General features: G+C 32.3%; 3 protein-coding genes across 3 annotated transcripts; 1 reads left to right on the top strand and 2 right to left on the bottom strand.

The window, feature by feature from the left end:
• Nucleotides 1-3,620: 3,620 nt before the first annotated feature.
• LOC114738509 (rhomboid-like protein 19) lies at nucleotides 3,621-7,915 on the top strand. Its single transcript, XM_028926580.1, has 8 exons — nucleotides 3,621-3,736; nucleotides 3,865-3,989; nucleotides 5,192-5,252; nucleotides 5,380-5,546; nucleotides 6,171-6,276; nucleotides 6,375-6,577; nucleotides 6,668-6,805; nucleotides 7,506-7,915. The coding sequence occupies exons 1-8, from the start codon at nucleotides 3,713-3,715 to the stop codon at nucleotides 7,606-7,608; spliced, it is 927 nt and encodes a 308-aa protein (XP_028782413.1). The 5' UTR covers nucleotides 3,621-3,712; the 3' UTR covers nucleotides 7,609-7,915.
• A 3,801-nt stretch (nucleotides 7,916-11,716) lies between these two features.
• On the bottom strand, nucleotides 11,717-14,623 carry LOC114738508 (probable ubiquitin-conjugating enzyme E2 C). Its single transcript, XM_028926579.1, has 6 exons — nucleotides 14,455-14,623; nucleotides 14,014-14,041; nucleotides 12,916-13,146; nucleotides 12,694-12,757; nucleotides 12,551-12,610; nucleotides 11,717-12,068 (listed from the first exon to the last, which is right to left on the bottom strand). Exons 1-6 carry the CDS (start codon nucleotides 14,592-14,594, stop codon nucleotides 12,013-12,015), a joined length of 579 nt encoding a protein of 192 aa, XP_028782412.1. The 5' UTR covers nucleotides 14,595-14,623; the 3' UTR covers nucleotides 11,717-12,012.
• A 1,930-nt stretch (nucleotides 14,624-16,553) lies between these two features.
• LOC114738505 (MLO-like protein 12) lies at nucleotides 16,554-24,122 on the bottom strand. The gene is made up of 16 exons (XM_028926574.1): nucleotides 23,997-24,122; nucleotides 23,105-23,162; nucleotides 22,736-22,965; nucleotides 21,933-21,935; nucleotides 21,358-21,474; nucleotides 21,175-21,235; nucleotides 20,818-20,906; nucleotides 20,607-20,681; nucleotides 20,367-20,461; nucleotides 20,186-20,235; nucleotides 19,538-19,578; nucleotides 19,215-19,388; nucleotides 18,794-18,829; nucleotides 18,154-18,221; nucleotides 17,965-18,025; nucleotides 16,554-16,962 (listed from the first exon to the last, which is right to left on the bottom strand). Exons 1-16 carry the CDS (start codon nucleotides 24,120-24,122, stop codon nucleotides 16,579-16,581), a joined length of 1,668 nt encoding a protein of 555 aa, XP_028782407.1. The 3' UTR covers nucleotides 16,554-16,578.
• Nucleotides 24,123-24,341: the final 219 nt, after the last annotated feature.

The raw sequence follows: 24,341 nt of genomic DNA, 5'->3' as shown, positions 1-24,341 counted from the left end.
TTTGCTCAAATGATTTTCCCCGTTTTTTTTTTCCTTCATGCTGCACATATATGACTTCGATTGGTTTAACTTTTGGTACATTTAATTTGGTAGTATTTTATAGACAAATGTTATGATCTTCTGCATAAGGTTAGTGCGTGATAGAATATGCCGATCTGTTTTGGGGGGAAAAAAGCTCGAGGACTTGCATTATCATTAGGTTTCCCGTCAATCTCTCCGATGGAAGTTATAAGTATGCACGATCCCTACATTACTTGACCTTTAGAAAAGTTCTGCACATGTATAGTTCTAATGAAAACCTGATAACTATATTCAAACCTCAGTCTAATTCTTTAATTAGCTACATTGAGATTTGAATATGGGAACCAACCACCTATGCTGAAGTTTTAAGTTGTGTGTCTTTGTAGGAGTATGCCAATACCTGCTGCCCTGGACGTTTTAGCCAAACATTCGAACTTGAAAACTTTTTGAGGTAAAGATGTTGTTGAGTGTCTGCAAAAGATGCTTGCTGGTTGTTTTGAGACGCAAGTGATATAAAATATTGGACTAACTAAATTTGGCAGAATATACCTGATCTCTGGTCATAATACTGAAGAAATTAGCTACAGCAATCGAGAGATGCCATGGCCATATTGAACTAACTATATATAAACAAAACATGTTTCCATTTTGAAGGAACAGATCTTGTTGTCATATTGAAGTAGCTGAAGTCAGGTATCACATCGTACAATTCAAAATTGCTATAATCAGAACTTGCTTCCATCTCAGCCATCATAATAAGAAAAGCAGGCACTTAACTTGCTGGATTGAACAAAAAGAAATCAAACTCTTAAGACTGATAGTGAAGCATCTTTATATGGGGGAGCAAGCATGAGAGATATGTGAGATAAACTCTCCGTAGGTATATTCTGTTTGAGTTGATTATATGAAACAAAATAAATAAATAAATAACTTGTTGGATTGAATGACTGAATTACTTGATTCTGAATTATCATTGCAGGTAATGGCTGTCATTGTTGAAGCTATAGAAGATGGACTTTCACCTGCTAAGAATTGATTGGATATTGTTCAAGCTATGGAAGATGGACACTCACCTAATAAGAAAGAAGAGCAATGTAGATATTTGCACAGGGTACTAAAAAAGTTGTAATGCAAGAGAGTGGAAGTTATATTTGGCATCTTGATGTACTATGCAATTTGATTTTTATTAAAATTAAACAATTTTCCCTTAACTTCTGCATATTTCTATCTCCATTTTTTAGTACCTAACAACATAAATCCCTCTTCTTCCAATACTTTCCACAAAGGTGCTGGACAATCTAAGGGATAGGAAAATTATGCATATTAGTTACACAAAAAATGCATTGTATGTGTGTATTTATATTTTGTGACATTGGCTATGTATTTTATTACTTGTAGATATTATCATGTGAATTTTTTTTTTTGCCAATATCATATGAAATATCAAATTTGTTTTAATTATTACGATTCTTCTCCTTTAATTGTGTGCTTTCATAAAACAATATTGCAGAAAAATTTTAAAAAATAATTAATATCATTAAAAAAAATAAAATATACATCATGTACAAAAAAATTAAAAAAATTTCTCATAAATAAAAAAACTTATTTACTGTATTTTCTATAAATTAAAGCCATCATGTATATTTCTGGCCAAAAAAAATTATGTGTATATATATATATATTGTAAAATAAAAAGTTCATATATCCATTGAATATCAAATTAGGTAAATTGGTCAACTGACCCAATAGAACTAAAAACTGGATCGATGCTTTATTTTCTATTAAAAATTTAAAAATGAAAGTTTCTAACTTTTCACAATATATATTATTAGAATATACTTTTAGTCTTTTAATTTTATACAATTTTTTTTAGTCCATTAACATTAAAAAGTAAACTTTTAATTCTCTAATCCTAAACTGTTAATAAAAAATGACAATATTGAACTATTGAATGTTGATAAAATATTATTAAATATTAACATATTAAGTTTAATTTTCAAAACAACTATGATTGTAAAAAAAAACATAATTTAAGATTAATAATTTTAGGATTAAAAGACTAAAAGTATACTTTTTAAAGTTAAGGAGTCAAATTGAAATCTTACATAAATCTAAAAGACCAAATGTATATTTTAATCTATATATTATTTTGAAGTTTCACAATAATCAAAATATCATGACCTGAATATCTAAGACTCTGATGGCAATTAATTTTTTATTTTGGTAATACCATATCAAGCAGAAAAGCCAACTTTTTCCATTCGATTAAACTGAAATCAATTGTCATAATTGAATAATTAGTTGTCGATAGGCTTGGATGAGGTACAGCTTAGTTCCAAGTGAAGTTTACATATATTTTCAAATTGGGTTAATTAATCCACGAGTCCTTATAGTTTCAACGAATTTTGAATCAGGTCCCTATAGTTTTTTTTCTTTTTATCAGGTCCTTATACTTTTATCTTTTTTTAATTAGGTCCTTATATTTATTTTTCTTTTAATTAAGTCCTTATAATTTCACTAAATTTTTAATCAAGTCCATGTAGTTTTAATTTTTATTTATTAATTAAATATAAACTTAATTAATAGATTAATACTGAAATATAAAATATTAATAATTAAATTAAATTAATAATTATGTAATAAAAAAGTAATAGAATTAATTAATTCGGAATATTTTTTAGAACAATTAATTTTTTTGCTGAAAAAATTAAAATCATTATAATAATTCAATATCTTTAGAATATTATTATTATAAACTAATATAAATAATATATACTATTTTTGTTTATATAATAGTACTATTAGAATTTATAAAATAAAGAATAAAAAATTCAGGGACTTAATTAAAAATAAGGTGAACTTATAAGGACTTGATAAAAAGAAAAATAAATACAAGGACTTAATTAAAAACAGGTGAAAGTATAAGGACCTGATTCAAAATTAGTTAAAACTATAAGGAGCTGTGGATTAATTATCCCTTTTAAATTAGAGGAAAATTTTTTGTATCGGTAAAACATATGGGATACGAGTGTATATATAATTTAGAAAGTGTTTGGATGAGTTCATAGGTGCTTTTTAAAAGCACTTTTCTACAAATCGAGATAAACCCCTCTACATATTTACTTCGTCGACCGTAAAATTACTTCTGAACTATGGTTTTATTTCTATCCAAATACCCCCTCAGTAGAGGTTAGCGTTTCACAACTTAGTGAATCAACATTCAATTTTTTTATGAGATAGGTGATCACATTTAGTGTTAAATTGTAATTTAAATAAGATTGTTTCAAATAAAAAGATATCAATGTTGAGAAAAAAATATAAATTTATTAGGGATCTATGGCCACGATTAGGAAAAAAATTTCAACGGCCAGGATGCATTATAGCAACGATGTCGTTTTCCTTTTATGACTCTCCAGATTAGTTTTACAGATTCAACAGTCAGGATTAGTGTGCATCAGGCGCGCATGATGGACAATAATCGTTAGGCATTTAGAACGCGTTAGACAGAGATCATAGATCGTCGATCCTGAGACCGACTTGAAATGCTGAATGAATCATGTGACAAACCCGAGCTCCCATCAGTGACGTTTACTTCTCTCTTCCGTTTCCCAAAAGCCCTCTGATCTTCATTTTCTGTAATCCCTGTTATCTCAGCAACTGACGTCAATCCGCGCTCACATCCTCAGCAGCCATGAGCACTCCCGCTCTCTCCGGGGTACGATGCGGATCTCTCTCTCTTCGATTTTCATATTTTGAGCTCTTTCGTTTCAGATCTTGGAATTCAACTTCTTTTGGTGATTGTTTGCTAAGCATTTTGATTCGCGATATTTCTCACTCCGGCAGGGCACGAGCCTTTTTTCTGGGTTTACTCGTTTGTGCAAAGGCCTAGCGGTGGTACTGGTGGGTGGTCACATTGCGATTCAGGTTTTCCCTTCAGCTGTTGCTTACCTAGCCCTTATTCCCGCCAGGTATGGTTTGATCTAATGCGTGCTGCTCAAATTTTGTGGTATAGAATTTCGGCCTGAGTGATGATCAGTGAGGGACTATCAACAGCAATAAATGATGGGATTGCTTCAAATTTCTGTCTTGGATCAACAACTTAAATAGCATTAGTTTGTACATTGGATTGTAATTTGCATCTAATCTATGCTATCAGTTTTTCCTTATTGCCTATTGAATGATCGAAATTAACTGTCTTGAGTTGCGTTCAAGCGGCATCTAAGTTTGTGGTTTTTAATTAAATTTTGTTTGCGTTGTTGTGATTACCACTCAACAGTTTCGCGGTGAGTGGACTTTGGAATGGGTGGTTTTTCATTGTACTTGAAATCATTGTGCATCTGACATGCTCTAAAAGCTCAAACGCTCCCAATAGTATCCTAAAATTCCATGGTGAGCATGGTCGAGTTTCTGAATTTTGCTTGGCCAAGTTTTGTTTGCTTCTCTGTTTGGACTGTCATTTTTTCTGCAGCCGATGTTGATCCTTACTACCGGAAGGGAAGTTTTCCTCAAATTTTTAGGCTGAAACTGAATTATTTCTCCTTCTGGAAGCGGCCAGTGGACTGTTCTATAAACTCTATTTTGCCTTTTTGGTCCAGGAAAATGTAATTTGGGGGGTAGAGTGAAATTTGACTGTAGTGAGATGGCTGTAATGCAATGCTTTTGAAGGTTGAGATATTTTTGTTCTGAACCGGATTGCTTTACCACATGATACTTGACTGAAAGTGTTTTAGTCGATTATTGTCTTCTAATGATGATGTGATAAAAGAGTTAACATTGTCAACTTCTTCTATTTGTTTATTTTTTTTATAATGGCCAGATTACAGTGTTATAATTGAACTCATAAGAAACATGAGACTCACTTATGATAGAATAAATATAATCAGTCATCATTATAATTATTCTTCAACTCTATGATTGGAGTTCTTGTTTTTTTTTTTTTTTAAAAAAGCTTTGTGTTTTTGAGTTTAATGATGCATATCTGAATGAATTTTGGATTCTATTTAATTGCTTGTGTTGATAATGTTATATACAGATGTGGTTGGAGACATGGCTTTTTCTAGGCAACTATGGTTGTTTCACGTTTGTCCAAAGTGTGACAAACTGCTAATGTTGAAAATTTAAATTTGTTTGTTGGATGACTCAATTCTTTTCCGTTTGATACATTTTGCAGAACTATCCCTTTTGCCTGGAACCTGATTTCAGCTGGTTATATTGAACAATCCATTTATGGGGTATGCTGTATGCACTTACGATTACTTCTAATTATGCCTGTGTACTGCATGAATTGCATTTTGTCATTATACCGGTATCTTTATATGACACCTCAAAGTTAATGCTGGTGATAATTCATTTCTACAGGCAATTGTCAGCACCATTGGTCTCCTTTTCATTGGAAAGCTGCTTGAACCTGTATGGGGTTCCAGGGAATTTTTAAAGTTCATTTTTGTGGTTAACTTTCTGACTTCTGTGTGTATTTTCATCACCGCCATTGCCTTGTACTATATTACAAGACAAGAAATTTACCTGTAAGTGTATGAAATCTAGATTCATCTGAGATGATATTTTCTGTCTGTTGCTTAAGCTGCAATCTGTGCATTTTTTTCTTCCGGTGTATTAAATTCTGTCTGTCTGTTAAATACACTTTATTCATTTTATTCCTTTCTTTCATTCATAACATTCTGATGGCTGAAATTATATGAACTCCTGATCTTGTGTTTCAAATCAATCGGAAGCTAAATTAACTTCCCCATCCCCAGAGGAAAAATGGGATGATTCTGGGAGATAACTAGGATCATCACCATAATAGGAACTCATCTGTTAACACACCCCCTAAACTCGTTAGACTTATCTTCCAATTAGTTGTTAGGTCTTTCAGCACATTGAAATTGCACTACATTCTGTCATGCTGTGGTAAATAAAGGCAGCTTGATCGCTTGCATCCTTTCTTAATATTTGGGAAAATTTATTAGTCCAATGCTTTTAGGCTTAATCATATGTTAAGCTTTTAAAAAAACTATGCTACTTTTGTTAATTCTGGATTGTCGATTTGTTTCTTTTTTATCTTTTGCCTTGTATGATATGGTTCTTTTTGACATTTTGCACTTGTTCTGGCAGCAACTTTTGATTTTCCCTCTTTCACATTTTTCTAGGTATATGCCATTTTCTGGATTTCATGGAGTTCTTTCTGGCTTCTTGGTTGGCATCAAGCAGATGATGCCGGATCAAGAACTGCCTCTCCTTAAGATAAAAGTGAAGGTCTGATACTCTTTCCTTCTTGTCTCTAATCTGTTACTTTTTAGAAGGATGAAGTCTATCCTGTAACCTGAATGACACCACTTTTAAACCTTTTTCAGTGGTTACCATCCATTGCTTTACTTCTTTCGATTGCTTTGAGCTTCTGGACACTAGAGGCAGTATCATATCTTCCCACTGTAATATTTGGGACGTACATTAGCTGGATTTACCTTAGGTACTGGCAGAGGAGAGTAGAGACAAAACTTAAGGGTGACCCAAGTGACGACTTTGCTTTCTCCACATTTTTCCCAGAATTTTTGAGGTAAGTTACTGTTTTAGTATACTATTCCAAGACTTCTGACTCCTCTCGCTTTAAGCACTTTTCTCATTTTCATTTTTCCTCTTCTCACAGACCAGTCATAGACCCTATTGCGTCAATATTTCATCGCATGCTCTGTGGAAGATCTGATGCCTCTAATGATCCCCAAGGTCACACTCTTGGGGGTGAACCTTTGCCGGGTTCTGACCCCTCTGAGGCATCCAGGAGACGGTAATGTCACTTTACTGTGCTTTAATATTAATTGAGTATATCAATCCATCCTCAGATGGACATTCGAACTGAAATGATTTCTTAAGGTAGCTATCAGGTGACTAAATAATGGAGTTGTAGGTCTGTCATTTTTCTTTTGCGTCTTACTTATATTTCTTTACCTGTAGGATTGACTGACTGAGTGTTATCTTCAGCTAAAAAGAAAAGGGAGAAAAAAATTATTGGAAAAAAGTTTCTTTCTTGTTTCTTTTGTTTTTTGCTTTGTTTCTTTTCTTGTTTAATTTTACCACGGAAGAGTGGTTAATTTTTATTTTATATATATATATATATACACTCAATATATAGCTTGCATATAACCTTTGTAATGCTGAATGAATAATTAATAAATAGAAGATAAGGGTAACAAAACATGTCCTTCGTTTGCTTGATACTGCTCTACCATGGAAACAGAATACACGCCTTTTGTCTTGGTCTGAAGACATAGCAACTTCTGTCTGACAAATAGCGGTCACCTAAATATAGCTGATCAAATTTTGTTCCAAGGGACAATTTGTTTCTAATTTGAAACATTGCTTGCTATTGCCTTGATTAAATTTGTGTTCTATCGTGGCAAAATAAAAGCTATACCAATGGTGACAGCGTTATGTAGTAAATAATCACTGTGTAAAGGAACCTATCAATGGGACTATTCTTCTTGCAGAGAGAGAGGTGCCCGAGCTCTGGAAGAAAGGTTGGCTGCCAAGATGTTGGCGACTTCACACAGTGCTGGAGAGTCACGAACTGATGCTGCTGAGAATGTATGATTCCGATTTCTTTAGATTATGCAGATTGTTGGTGTTGTAGAAAACTCGCTGGAAGAATTTGATGTGGCCACCTCACGGCCACATGGGAGGTATTGGTGACCAGGAAGAAGCTTTCAAAATTGAGATCGGGCCCGTGGAACTTCGAAATAAATGTTACTAATTTGCATTTTAATCCAATTCTTTTCTTTTTTTTGGGTCTTTTCAAAATGTAGTTTATGATGTTCACATTTGAACCTCACATAAGTAATCCACTAACAGAAATACCGTCATTGTGTATATTTACTAAATAGCCTCTTAGAATTGTTAATTTCCCCAACCCCCACTCTCTGGTCTCTTGCCTTAGCCCATGTAGAATTCTTGCCAGAAGAACCAAATCAACGTGACAAGACCTTAGATATTCTGTTCTATCACAGTATTTTGCCAAAGAAACGCTTTTTCTGGAAAATCATGAATGCCGCAGTTTACTAGTAGAGAACATGCAGTTGAATCATAATAAAGAGCACCTGTTATCCAATATCCAATCTTAGACTATTAGAGTACTTGGCCCAAAAAAAAAACGACTTTTTTTCTGCGAACAAAAAAAGAATATATACTAGACTAATGTCGTGACAAAATTGCCGCACTGTGACTTCGAAACTAGCAGGGGCATTTGAAAAAAAAAAAATGTTTTTACGCAAGTTGATATAATACTTTTCTTCCATATTTGTAGTGCCTTTTTTACATGTTTTGAATTCTGCAAATCACTTTTAAAACTAATCTAAACACTTCCAAATCCAAAGCGTAGAGAGAGAAGCATGTTTAACTGAGACAAATGGCATGTCTAGGTGGAAAGTCATTGGTTAGAAATCATGTTAATGTTTGCACCTTTGCGGAGAACAACCGCACCTTAAAATTTAAGAAGGTGCATCTAGCATTTTGATCCTTTTTCATAGAATATTTAGCACCTGATCTTATTGTTTTGATATATTCAGCATTCCTAATTTTACTTTTTAAATTACATTCAATGTTCTAATTCTAATTTAGAATACTGAATATACTATTTTAAAAAAAGATTGGAGTGTTTTACTTGAGAAAAAAGTGGGTAGAGAATAAGCACCATTGTTTTCGCTTTTATCATTTTTATCAAAACACGCGGCCTTATGTTTTTGTCAAAAACTGGCAATACATAGGGGTGTTTGGGTAAACCCAGAAACACTTTTTAGAATCACTTTTTAGTAAATCGAGACAAACTCCTCACATATTTATTTTGTATCCGTAAAACACTTTTAAAACATAGTTTTATTTCTACCTAAACACCTTGTCAGCTTAGTGTATCTACTGATTTCATACACTTGCAGGGCTGCACGCGATGTAGGTGTGTATAGTGCGTTTCAAATTCTTAGACAGGTGTATAAAGTGGGCGGATGAAGCCAATGGCAATGCTTGTGTCATTCTTGAGGAACAAAAAACCAGACCGGTTAGTAAACTGGTTAAGACATTGGTTAAGGATTAATGGGTTAGATCAAAGTCAGACCGAGTTAGACTAGTAATAATTAAAATAATTTAATTTAATTTAAATGTGTAAAAATATTCCTATTTTAACCCCAAAAAAGTAATACTTAATTATTAATTTATTTTTTTAATTCTCTCTCCTCTTCATACTTAAATTTTTTTTTTTCACTTTTATTTCACATCTTCTATTCTCATTCGTGTGGCTTGGTTTACTCTTTCAAGTTTTCATATTTTTGTTTTTGATCCACTCTTTCCCTCCTGCCACACGGATCCACTAAGTCACACACTGCCTGCTTTTTGTTTTACTGTTCTGCACTTGCAAGCCATGGACAACATGAGCTGAGTCTGTGAGTCAAATACTAAGATGAAGATAGATGGTACTGACAACCATGGAGTGCGAATGACGGTGACAGAGCAAGAAGTGAAGAGTGAGATGTCACAACCATGACTTAGCAACGACGAACACAGATGAGTTCTAGCATTTTAGACAGACTGGCAAAGAGATTTAGAGTTTCTTTTCTTTCTTTCAGTTTTTTCTCCAAATATTCACTGTGTTTAATTTTTTTAAACATGAAACAATGTTGTTTCTTGACGGTGGAAGATTGAAATCATTAAACCGAGTAACCCATCTTAACCAGCTGGTTACCTGGTTTTTACTGGTTCTTATTGGTTGAACATGAAACGATGTTGTTTCTTTTCCAACAATTGATGATATAATTTCTTTCAATTCTTCATAACTTGTGCCCTCCTTTATATTTGTTGTTCTTACACTACCTCTCACATATCTCATATCGTCTTCTCTATCATTTATAAACTTTCTCCCTATGTGAACAAAGCAAAATATATGATTTCCAGACATACTCGCCATTAGTAATTTAAACTTACATCAAGAATCACGCAATTGTCAATGGCAAATCAAGGAGTTACGTTGACAACAGTTATGGCACACATTAACAACTATCGCGGCATGATTGACAACACAATATCTCATTTTGTGCTAAAGGTTTCTACCCACACTAATTTTTATCTTTTTCTTCCTTTGCCACTAAACTAACATCAGAACAAAGCAAAACCACCCATAAGCAACCTAAAAAAAAGCACTCATAATCATCTACTACACACCTAACTTAAATTACCAACACACACCGACCGAAAACACAGCTTTCCCATCAATTAACTTGTAAATCCTACACACACAAAAAAAGCTTTGCAATACCAAAGGCAAAATGATTTTTTGATTTCCTATTTCCAAAAAAATACACAATCTGTTAAGAAAGGTAGGAGAGGAGAGGAAAGAAAGTTCCAGACCTGAAGATTTGTGGAGATTCACATAAAAGAGTTCACTAATGGTAATGAAGAAGATACCTCATCATCAATGGCTCCTTCCTTCTTTCGCAATGTCTTCTCTCTCAACCATACTGCGCAGGAAACTTCTCACCCAACTCACAGTCTTTGTTTCTGATAGCTAGGACAAGAGAGTCGTTTCAACATTCTGAAAATTACATTTAAGTCCCTTTAGGACTTCAAAACAATTATGACATTTCATGGGACCTTTTTTGCTGTATATTTAGTTCTATGGGACCTTAATGTCATTTTTCCATAGATAAACGTATGATATCAGTCTTCTTATCCCACACGGAGGGAGAGCCTAGTGCCTCCCTACTTTAAAAAATTAATTTAATGCTGGTAAAAAAAAAGGTATTATTTTAATGGGATAATTGCAAAAAAAAATATTTTTAAAATTTCAAAATTCTAAATTAGGATTGATTATAAAAATATGTTGTTATTTATTTTTTAAATATTGTCAATTGTTATTAAAGTGTCATACACAAGACTTATTTAAAATTTTAAAATTCAAAAGTTTTTTTTTTGGAGATTCTTCCAATTTTAATCTTAGGGTTTAAAAAATATATTTTTAATTTTTTAAACTTAATACTGTTACGAAAATTGCTAAAGTCAACAATTTTAAAATGACGACTCAGACACCCAACATTTAAATACTGACATATTAATTTTTAATATGTTAATTTAAAAATATTTAAAATAAAACCTTTTTAGCAACAATTTGTGCAGAGTTTAAAAATTATAAAATAAATAATTTTCTTCCCTTATTTTGATCATTGAAAAAAATTATCTAATCAATCTTGCAATTTTCTATTAAAACATTTCAAAATTACAATTATTTTAAGGATTACCATTATTATTAACTTTTATACTGTAATATAGTTTTGATGAAAATCAAACCATAGTTTTATAACATATGAAGTAAATATGTAAAAAAAATTTACCTTGATTTGTAAAAAAATGTTTTTAAAAAACACTTGTAAAGATAACCAACACACCATCCAGCATCATGATTTCAAAAGCCCATCCATGATTTCAAAAGCCGATCATCAACCAAAACTGTTTTTAATAGAAGGCACTAGTAGAAGAACCTAGGGCCTAATTTTTTAGGCCCGCCTTTACTTTTAAATAACTTTTTTATATTCAAATAAAGTGAGCGTTTCAGAACAACTGCAACCAGAACCGCCCTCAATTGTGACAACGATGCAATTCTCCACTACCGGGCCCCATAGGCTGCCATATCTCATCAGTTTGGTGTGCTTACTAAGCCATCTATACAATTTTCCCTCTTTTTTGATGAAGACTGAGCATCTCTCTTAAAAAGATAAAAAAAAGATTATGCACCAGAAGTATACATCTAGAGGCACTTTGGGCAGAAAAAGTTTTACAAATTTTATACACAAATATCAAGTCATTTTATCAGAGAACTTCTGATCCTTGTAATCTCTGCTAAACATAGCAGCACAACATAAAAAATCGCCAAATTTCCGGCCTTAAGAATTTCACTTCAGAGCTTTACAACTGTCGTGTGGAAAAGTAAGGTGATCTGTCCAACTCAAATTGTATCCGTCAACTTTCAAGTGATTCTCCGGCAAAATATTGTTTATGCACCATTCTCCTGTAATCTGCAAAGCATTAAGCATTAAATTATACATCCCACGTTTAAATTTCTATAATCAGAAAATCTACATGCCTCATCATCGCAAATATTAAGAGCCCAATGAAGCACAAAAGTGTTTGTTTAATAAGTATTTGCACTCAACATGATGCAACACTCCCAAGAAGTACAAGAACACTGGGACACTTCATGGTGTTCTTGTACTATCTAATGTTCGAGCTTCAAGCTTAGAAGATAGAGAACCAAAATTCTACTACCCTCCGGAATATGGTAATGGAGCTTCAAAAGATTTCAGGAACCATAACTGTTGTCATGGATCTATCGTAGTACTTAATACAAATGAGAAACTCCTAGCTAACAAGATAGAACCAGGAGTTAGCCATCGAAAAATGAATATCAAACTATGAAGTCGTAAGAGGCCATCTTCAAACACTCCATGAAACAACAACAAAACCAAAGGTTGGCAAATTTGACAAAAAAGAAGTCAACCTTCTTTATTGTTCCAAAGCGTCGCGGCATAGCTGTTTAAAGGGCTCTCTGGGTTAGGCTCTGCCACAAGAAAGTAATTTGATCAGGCAAACAAATGCTGAGACGCCGATGCAAAATTCATGAATAGGAAAACGCCAACTGACCTCCTAATAAACTTTGAATTGACAGAAGAATAGTTCTACAATCATAAGCTGAAGACCATTTGTCCTACAAAGACAAAATAAGGCTTCAATTGGCTCTGGAACAATGTACGTAGTTGCATAATAATCAAAGAAGATATATCTAAAAAAACGGAAGGTCCAAAACCTTCAATAAACAAGCAGTGGCTTCAATTTTTTCAATTCCTTTTATAAGCTAGTCAGTACCTGAAGAATGTCAAGGCAAATGTTGCCAAACTGGTCAACATTTGGATGAAAGCACATGGTCTCAAACTTTACTTGGGGCGGCTTAAAAGGATAGTCCAGGGGAAACCGTAAGGAGAGTTTATACGATAAACCCTCATATATAGTTCCTTTTCCACCTTCAATCGTGCCAATCCATGTAAAAATGCTCTCACCATCAGGAAAAGCTGATACTCCAAGATCTCCACCGCTCATCTGAAGAGAAAAGTCATCATTTATAATAGCACCTTATGACAAATAATATCCACCATAGTCAACTGTTAAACCTTAGCTTCTTAATATTCAAGCACACTCAGCGGAAGATTTTAGGTCCATTTGTGGTTAAATGCAGACTTCATGACAAAATGCTAAAAGGACCAAAAATCTCAAAGAAAGATATAATCTTATGCTAAAATTGCAACTTGAATTTCCGAGGGATTATCAGCAATCAACTCATAATTTGAAGCTCATAAGCATCAAGACATTTCCAGCTAGACAGCATGCAAGCAAAGTAGATTGCAGAGTCATTGCCACATTCCAGAAAACAAGCTATAAGATCACCTATTACAAGAGTGTGATATAAATATAGCATCCCGGGGGGGGGGGGGAGGAGAGGAAGCTGCGAATAACAAGAATTCCAAACCAAAAAAAAAAAAAAAAAAGGTCCTTGGGAGCAGTTCACAATTGCATGTATTAATTATTTGAAATATCATTCCAATAACCTCTCACCCATCAACGCACAGCGGACTAACAAGCAGACGTACATCTATCAATAACCATCAGAAAATTAGTCTGTTATAGCTAGCTCACAAGAAATAAATCATAAATTTCTGAGGGTGTTGTCACTAAAAGGGCGGAATGCGAAAATCAGATAGTAAATTCATGTTCACTTATTCAGAGACGCAATAAAAGTCCACAGTCCACACGTGCCCAATGATATGAAATTGAGGCAGAAATATCAAGGCAGACGGAATCTTAATAACTAAATGCCCCAAACCCCTGCTACCAGGGAAAGCTTGATAAGAGAAGACATCACGGCACTGACTTCAAGCTAAACCGAAAAAGAGAGACAGAGACGCATACCATGAGTGACATCAACTCCTTCTGCAGTCTGCAATCATACCAAAAAGAATAAAAGCATCACTCCAAGGCAGACGAGAAAAAAGCTCATTTTAGAAACTTTAAACTGGGAAGATGTCAGTAAAAGTTAAGGTTCGGGTATCATCTGGCGATGTGAAGCGTGACCAAAGTGACCAAATTTTTAATTCAAATTCATATGATGTCAAGAAGGCAAGATAATCCCACAATCAAAGTCCCCCACAATCGTTAGATTAAATTTCGCAAAACAGCATATAAATTGAAAATTACAGTATGTGATTTCAGTAACATCAGCCAAATCCATTTCTTTTTAGAAAAGGAGATTCAGAACCATAACTTGTAAAAGGCTTGATAAAGTTCCGGCCATTCCGGAGGATCAAAGAGAAGAACAGAGAAATCATGAAATAAAAAAGAGATTGATTAAACCTCTGGGAAACAGAGGTGGTGTCCACAGGGTGAGGAGAAGCAGATGGTGGGTTAGATGGATGTTCGGGCGCGTGATGGTGACGATGCTGCTGCTGCGGGATCGACAAGTAGTCGGAGCTGGAGTTGGACGGGACCTCCATGGCAGCGATCGAATTCAAGATCAAGACGACTAAGGCCCAAGATGATGACGAAGGATCGATAGAAGGCCAAGATTCAATCTCCAGAAAGCGGGAACCAGAGAAAGAGAGGGAGTTTGCTTCCCAGAAACGACTTGTGAAACTAGGAAGATGGGAATTGGTTTTCGACTTTCCGTTTCAGATTTCGCAGTGGAGACTGGTGGGGACTGATTGTTGCGTTTCATTCTTCTTGACAATTTTTTCCCATTTTTTTCATTTCTTAAATTATTAAAAGTTTAATATTAATTTTAGTCTTTTAGATCTATCTTCATCTTGGTTTTGATCTCTCAAATTTCAAATTATAAGTTTTGATTACTCAAATTTCTTTTTATTTAAAAGATTGGTCCCTATAATCTAATAAAAATTTAGATCATTTTACCGTTAAGGGATCAAAACATGTAGTTTGAAATTTAAGGTACTAATGCCAAAATAAGAACAAACTTGAAGGACCAAAAATTATATTAACCCATTATTAAACTAATCTAACTTTAATTGTCATTTTTTATGAAATTATACTTTTCATTTATTTTTCTTATATATAATATTTTCAAAAAATTTCATATTTTTATTAATTTTTTAATTTTAATATTCTTTTTCAATTCCATCTTCTTTTCTTACAACCTTCGAATGCATTTTTTGGATCATCTTTAGCCTCTAAAACTTGAATTCCTTTTAATTTTGATTTCAAAACCCAGGGATTTTGGTTTTAGGAACCAAAAATGCTATTTTAAAAACTAAAAATATTTAGACGTTTAGGATCAAAACCACTCTAATTTCAAAAATTATAATTAAAAGGAAATCGAATTTCGGATATTGTCCACCACAATTAGAGTAATTCTCCCAAAAAAAATTTTTGTATTCACATATATTAAATTTAAAATCTTGTGTTTAAGTAATCAAATCTTCTTTCACTGAAACCAATGCCTATTCGGCCCTTCAAAATCCAAACGTAATTTTTGATATGAAGAGGAGAGAACTCAAACTGGCTTAGGAGCTCCACCCCGATCAATGAAAAATGACAAAAAGAACAGGTTTCTAAGCTAAAATATTCTCTATACTTTGATTTTGACAGGGTGGTGGAATATTGACAGTAAATTTTTTTTTAAAAAAAAAAAGTTCATTGTGGGACTATATTGCTAAAGATTAAAATAGCCAATAAATGTGAGAATTAGCTTATTAAATCAACTAACTACTCCTCCAGTCTTTAATATAAGATCTAATTATTGAGTTGATTTTGGTCCTAAATATAAGCCATATTTTTCATATTTATTAATTTTTCCTAAATTACCCATGTGTATACTCACTCAATTATAATCAAATAGAAGAAAGAAATGGGATATTAAAGAAGATGATTGCAGTGTTTTAGAAAAACATGTCATATTTTTTATAATTAACTAACTTACCTAATTTTCTTAATCTAATCAAATTAGTTAAATAGGTCTTATACTCCTCCGGTTCTTAATATAAGACCTAATTGTTGAGTTGGTTTTGGTCCTAAATATAAGACCCATTTCTCATATTTATCAATTTTCTCTAAATTATCCCTATGGATACTCCCTCAATCATAATCAAGTAGAAGAGGGAGAGGGGTATTAAGAAAGATGATTATGGTGTTTCAGAAAAAACGTGTCACATTTCTTATAATTAACTAACTTACCTAACTCTCTTAATCTAATTAAATTAGTTAAATAGATCTTATATTAAGAATAGAAAGAGTATAATCATATTGATATGTTGTATCTCACTGGCCCTTTCTAAAGCGATAAAAGATTAATAACACAGGAATGAATGTGCTATATCATAAATAAAACAAAAAACATAAATCTCTAATATTAAAATCACACACACACACACACACACACACACATATATATATATATAAAGTAAAAAGGAGCACACTATTATTGATTTCTTACACTCCACGCAGTATATAGTCAAAAAGTAAAAATCATCTAAAGTCTAGATCATCGACGACATGATGAGGCTTGTTAGGTGAATGGACGGGATGATCTTGGTGAGGAGGCACCATTTGGATGCCATGGGGCTGCGTTGTAGGGAAGGATGGCCCTTCTTCAACGTCCCAACGGTCATATTGGCGGGCATTGGGCATGGGAGACGTTGGAGCGCTGTCGCTTCGGCCATGGTACTTGTGCAGAAGATGAACTGGCGAGAGCCCAAGGGCAGGGCTTGCCGCTGTACTACTGTTCGATAATGACGTGTTTGCCTTCGAATGTTTGCTGTCTTTAACGTTCTTTTTGGCTGATTCGTGCCAGTTCTTCAGCGCTGTTGCTACTTTGTTGTTGAATATTGTGGGCTTCATGCTCGATCCCATCTGTATTTCTCCAATCATAATTAGCTGATATTACTTTCAATTCTTAATACAAGATCTCGTTCGATTTTTATTTTGATCTTAAATATAAGACTAATCTACTTTGTTTCTCATATTGATTTATTTTTTCTCAAGATGACCCTTCTAATAATGATAGTTCTAGCCAATAAACTTAATTAGCAACGATATTTTAGAAAAAAAATAATATTTATTTATTACAAATAATTAACTTAATTTATTTCTTTAATTTACTCAAACTACTTAACTAGCTTTTATATTTAGGACCAGGGGTCGTATTTCTTATCTAAGCATCTAATTAAATTATTTTTATTTTAAATCCATTAATTGTGGTTTAAAAAAATCCGATGTTATGTGACTCAAACAAATATGACATACCTCCACTTTATGCTCAGCGCAAGGGCTACTCTAGGCTATAGCTAGTTTGGATAGATCATGATAACAAAAATAACATTTAGGTTCTTCCTAAAATATTCTCACATAAATGTTTGATAATATACGAGCTTATAACTTAGGTAAATCAATTTGAAAAAATGATAAATATGATAAATAAAGTAGATTAAAATATTATATTTAGAATCAAATTTAATTATCTATAACTAACTCTTGTATTAGAAATAAAAGAGAGAATATATATTATGGGGATCAAGTTAGCCAAATACTCCATTTGTCCTTTTTTATATGAAACAACTATCCTCTTTATTTTTGTCTCAGATTTTCTTAGCTAATTTCATATTTTTTTCTTATTGATTACTTATTTTAATATTCAACATATTTATCAGCTCATTTTTTTGAAGCATCATGCCTTCATTTTCTTATTTTCTCTGTTATACTCCAAGGTATTTGAAGGAAAAAAATTTCAATTTTTACCTATTTATTCTTTTTAATTAATTTTAACTAATTTTTTAATCTACATTATTTAATCAATTATTGTTTATAAAAATGGATGGAGGAAGTATTGAGTACGGATTAGTTAGGGCATGTTACCTGAGTAACAAGAGCGTAAAGGGGCAAAGTCACATAGCTGCATAGAACTTGTATGAGGATCCTGGAAATAAAAATATTTAGATAAATTAAAGAAGTTAGTTAAATTAATAATTATTATCACAAGTTAGTGAGATTAATTATTTGTTTTGTACAAGAAATTGGTTAATAATAATGGATAGTTTAATTTACCCGGTTGTGAGTTTAATCACGATGTCTGCTGTTGTTTCATGGAAGCACGACCTTAAGCTGAACGCAAACTGAAGCATCATGAAACGCAGAATAAGAGCTATTGCATTTAGATGGTACTCCTCATTATCCTCGTATTACTAGTAAAAGTTTTAAATATTATATTCGATCTTTAATATAAAAACTAATTTGACATTTAACTAAATCGTCAATATAATACTCTAATTCATTTTATATCTTATATTTATTTTTTTTCAAAGTAATTTTTGTAATAGTTGCATATAGTAAATGTTTTATCAAATAGTAGTTTTAGCTAATATACATAATTATTAAGAGTATTTTAGAGAAGACAACACCTGTTTAATGCAAATAACTGAATTAATTAATTTTCTTAGTATACTCAGATTAGTCAACTAGCTCTTATAATTAGAACAAAAAATAATATAATATTTTAGTCTATTTATTGGTCTCTCAAGTCTTCATATTAATTCTTATCAACCGCAAATGATTAAAAATGATATTTTGACAAAAGAACATACTTTTTTAAATAAAAAACTAAATTAATTTTTGTCTACAAATTAGTTATAAAGACCATCTATTGAAAAGGCACTGATAGAATGCTTCCTCAAGATGAGATACTTACAGCTGACCAAGCGAAAAATGCAAGCTGAAATGCATTCTACAAGAGGCAAAAAAAAAAAGAAAAGAAATTAATAAGGCAGGCTTAATAAAATAGTACTACCTCTGGTCCTTAATATAAGATCCTGTTTGATTTTTATTTTGGTCCTAAATATAAGACCCAAATCTATTTTGTCTCTCATATTTACTCAATTTTTTTTCAAGATAATCCTTCTAATAATTATAGTTCTAGTTAATGCATTTAATTAGCAAAGATATTTTAGAAAAAACAACACCTATTTAGGATAAATAACTAACTCAACTTACTTCCTTAATCTCCTCAAATTAGTCAACTGGCTCTTATAATTAGGATCGGCAGTAGTAATTTCCAAGAACATGGAAAAATAATGAATATATATATGTGTGGAAAAAAAGAATGAAGGGACCTGAAAGAGGACAAAGTGAATCAAGTTGAGAAGAAAGCGAGGGCGGTTGAACCAGAAGAGATTATCACCAGGTTCCACCACCGGCGCGCCCTTCACCACCGCCCCTCTCTCTTGGATCCTCAATCCCATCTTTGATATTATCATTTGCAGCTTCGCCCCCACCATTAATATTATCTGCATCCATTCATTCATTCATATTAACCAACATGTCTCTTAATTAATCCTTCTATAATCGTTCTCAATTATCATTCAAAAGAATATATATATATATATATATATATGTGTGTGTGTGTGTGCATATATATAGTGTTGGGTGTGCTTACAATTAATGGGATGAATGGCAGCCACAGATAAGCGTCCCACCCTGTGCAAACAAATTATTACAATATCATTAAGCACTTGTACATCTGTGTTATTCATAATATACACTAGTACTACCTTCGGTTCTTAATATAAAACTCAGTTAACTAATTTGAAAATATTAAAAAAATTAGTTAAGTTAGTTATTTGTAATAAATATGTATTGTCTTTACTAGAATACCCTTGCTAATTATGTGTAATAACTAAAACTACCATTTGATGAAACATTTAATATGTACAATTAGTATAAAGATTATTTTAGAAAAAAATAGATAAATATAAAAGACAAAGGAGATTGGATTCTTATATTTAACACAAATTAAAAGTCAACCAAGCTCTTTTATTAAGAAGAGAAGGTAATATATGATTTATGGGTTAATTAATACCGTTGCTTTTGGTCCTTATAGCTTTATAATTTGTGTGTTCTAAATTTAATTAGCCAATGGTTCCTATATTTTAATTTTAATGACACCAAATTCTTATAAAATTATAAGTATCAAAACTAATGATTTGAAACTATAATTAAAACTAAAATTAAATTAAATTATAAAGAGCAGCAATGATATTAACCCATTTAAGGATGGCTGAATGAAATGGAGAGAAGTGGTTACCTTTAGTATTTGTCAACAACAATAAGACGGCAAGGAACCATATGAGTGGGCTTCAACATCAAAAGCTTTTAAGTTAGGATTTGTGAGTAAATTAATTTGAAAGGAATAATTAATATATGCATGCAAATTATTAACAAGTGTACGTGACTGGGGATGTTTATTTTTTTTTCGTATGCAGTACCTTATTCCCACCACAACCTTAAAATCCTCGTCAAGTGATCTTTGGATGTATTTTCTGAAATCAAAGCTTTCTTCGCTTCCCGGAGGTAAATGCGCCTACCATATATAATCACACTCCATGATTAGTCTTTAATTAATAAGCTTTTCATTTCCTTATATATTTGTGGAACTTAATTAATTGGGACAGATTAATTTTAATTTTTCTGAATTACTACAAACTGATGAGGATGATAATAATCACCATGATAAATCCACGCCTCAGCGTTAAATAGTCTGCCTTGGAAACTGATCCGAAGAATTGCCTGAACAAGCTTGCCTGGTCAAAACCCACAATACAAAGGGCTTTACATTGCTGAAGATCGTGGGCCTAGCCCAGCCCATTAAGGAGGCCCATGGGAGAGCCCATTAAGAAGGGATGTTTTGTTTTTAATTTTGATAAAATTGTGACTTACAATCCATAGGGAAATTGATGATTGACTCCATATGTTCAAATGCCTTCGCCCAAATGTTGTGTCCCTTGTAAACCTGAACCTCTCTGGATCTACATTACTTATCCATTAGCACGTTTGTGTTTCATTAAGTAACTCAATAATGACCAAATAATATATAATAACTTTTTTTCTAAAAAATATATAATTATCAATTTCGGGGGGTAAAATTTTTTTTTTTGCTAAAGCATAAGTATCCTCCTATTAAAAGCAATCCTATTTGAGATACTGTCAGGTACTAAATGTGGGCACCTCTTCCTAGCATGAAGTAAAACCTTTGTGTGTGTTTGTGTGTGTGTGGTACGAAACCAAGAATCATACCATTATAGAATTGATATTCGGGTGTTTTTGTCTCACTCTCCCACTTCTTCCATTTTCTCATCTGCACCATATGAATCAACCAGAGATTTGGAGATATAAAGAGAAAGGAAATTATTATTATCATTTGAGGTGAGAGAAATTAAACAAAATGAAATTTAAAACTAGAGAGAGAGAGAGAGTGACCTTGGTTCTTCCCAAAGCTAAGGTAATAGTGCATTGCAGAATATGAAATGCTGCCAGCACAAATATGAATACGTGCAGCTGATGAATCCCATAAGCCGACACAAACGCCACTTTATCCTACACACATACACAAATAACTTAATTACTACTTAATATATATATATATATATATATATTGATAGTTTGCGAATATAAAAAAAATCCCCTAGTTCGGAGTAATGTATAAAAGTTAAAAATATTACCCAAATAAATAGCACTAGATGATACTCCCTCTATCATTATTATTTAAGATCTAATTTTTTGAATAGGTCTATTCTTTTTTATAAGATTGTCTTTGAGTTTGTATAAGCATTTAAAGCATTATTACCTATTTTATTCCTAATTTAATGCATTTAATATATTTTTTTATTTATCTCATTATTACTCTCTCACATTTACTTATTTATATATAGGGCTATATTTGAACAAAATTGCATCTCCTGCATATTAATTGCTTTTAACTAATTTTAACTGCTTTCTTAAACTATGCAATTTTGTTAAAAAGATCTTATAATAAAGGACGAAGAGAGTACTACCTTCTATTCTAATCATACGACCTTGTTTGTAGACTAATTTTATATTAATATCGCATGATTAAATAATAAATCTACAGTTAGACCAAAGAAAGGTTCTAAATGGACAATAATAAATAATGACAATATGTATTTACTTAATAGCGCGTATGTGTTCATTCTAATGATCAGTCCAAAAAAAAAGTGATATCATAAAGAGGGAAGCAAATCTAAAATAGGGGAATTTAATTAGATGAGGGGTTGCCTATCAAAATCTTTTTTAAACATAAAGCATTCCCATTGATTTCGTCAACTTTCAATTAAAGGGGAGTATTCTACGCACATAATTGGGAAAAAAAAAAAAACACTACCTCTGGTCATTAATATAAAAGTTTATTTGACTTTTATTTTGATCCTAGATATTAGATTCCAATTCACTTTGTCTCTCATATATATCCATTTGTTTTCAAGATAGTCATTGTAATAATAGTAGTTTTAGCCAATATACTTCATTAGCAAGAACATGCATTTTAAGAAAGACAATACTTATATATTACAAATAACTAATTTAATTAATTTTTTTAATATACTCAAATTAGCAACTATCTCTTCTATTAAGGACTGAATATGGTAATTTTAAAAAAATTAAGATGTATTTATTACAAATAATCAATTTAATTAATTTTTTTTAATATTTATAAACTAATTTTCTAATTCTTATATTAAAGGACGAATATATGTACTATGCCATATGAGTTTTTCAAATTGCCCAGTATTATGACAAGACACGAGAGTGTATATATATGGAGTGGGAATGAATGACTTGCCTCTCCACATTTGTCATATCCTTTGCTGGCCAGGAAGCGGCGTTGAGAATATTCGAGAAGCTTCCTGGAATTGTTAGAATCTTCCCCGCCGGCTTCTTTTGCGGGCTTGTCGTCCTTGTAAGACGCGCAAGGTCGCCACGTGGCTGCCACTTCTCTCGATATGCAAATCGTCGAAATTGAGCTTTGCAGCAGCGTCAACATAAACGATATGAATCCCATCAGCATAAGCTCTACAGCCGTCCATTCATTATTAATTCATTAATCACACTTACACCCCACAATTAATTCATTAAATCTCCTAATTACTGTTAATCATAATTAATCTCTTATCAATCAAATCTTAATTCCATATAAAGTCTACGTACGTACCTCCTTTGACCTTTTCAAGCGCTTCATAGAGAGCAATCTTATTATTCTTCTTGAACCACTGAAATTTCAAAGCAATCTGAGTGATTTCATATCCCATGTAAAAAGAGTTTTATCTTATAAAATACTCCTCTGCTCCTATTTATAAATCACTTTTAATATATTTCATATGAATCAAGAAAACACTTAAACTTCATTAACTCTTATTTAAACTTTAACAACTTTTTAATTTTATCCCTATTTAATATGCATTATACTTCATGTAAACAAAATCAACACAATAATAAATAAAGGGTAAAATTATACATCCATACAAAAAATTTCTCTCACTACCTTATAAATATGACCAAAAAATATTTGTTCTCTCTATCCTATAAATAGGACTAGAGAAGTATAAATCATACAAATAAAGCATATTATCTGCGGCCTAGGTAATTAATTTGAAAAAATTAAGAAAATTAGTTAAGTTGGTTATTGATGACAAATTTGTGTTAATTTCTTTGTGCTATCTACTTTAATTGTATACATTGGAAGTACCTCTTGATAAGGGGAAAAAAGGACTAATGAGCTAATGTTAAGATGGTAATCTACCTCATTTCGTAAGAAGAAAAAAAACAAGTTCAAATCTCAAAAAACATACTTATTGAGAAAGCTTTGCCTTTAAACACTTCCTGCTCGATAGAGATTAGTACTAAATCTAAAATTCGGGTGACAAGGCAAAAACTGCAGAGGACAAGATTTTTTTTTTTTTTGGTCAAGCAGAGGACAAGATTGAATATTGCAAACGGCTACCAATTAATTCCAAACAATAGAAAAAATAAATTTAACTGGAGATTACTGTTCTTTCATGTATATACGCACACATGTATGTATGTATGAACAGAGATTAACTTACTTTGCCAATTACATGAATGATGTGTTCGATGAAGATTGAGATAGCAAGCAACACAAAGCACACCACAGCGACGGCCCACGTCGCCGTTTCCTCCAACGTTCTTTCTTTTTCTTCTCCGGCGGCCATTTCTCTGATCTTTCCTCTCCGAGAGATTCCAACCAGAAACTATGAATAAGCAGAGAGGAAAAAAGGTGCGTACGTACGTAGCCTAAAGAGAAAAAATGGAAGGTGATAATGGTGAGGATCACAAGGACGATGAAACCAATAATTAAGCTTGTTTTAATATATAAAGGAGTCATTTTGATTATACATATGGCCGGCATGTTATATAGAAAGAACAAGCAA

This window comes from Neltuma alba, unplaced genomic scaffold, assembly GCF_004799145.2.
Source record: "Neltuma alba isolate B1F8T4 unplaced genomic scaffold, ASM479914v2 tig00013599_pilon, whole genome shotgun sequence".
Classification (NCBI taxonomy): Eukaryota; Viridiplantae; Streptophyta; class Magnoliopsida; order Fabales; family Fabaceae; genus Neltuma; species Neltuma alba.
Note: the sequence above shows the minus strand (reverse complement) of the source record. Positions and strands in the feature narration are given on the sequence as shown.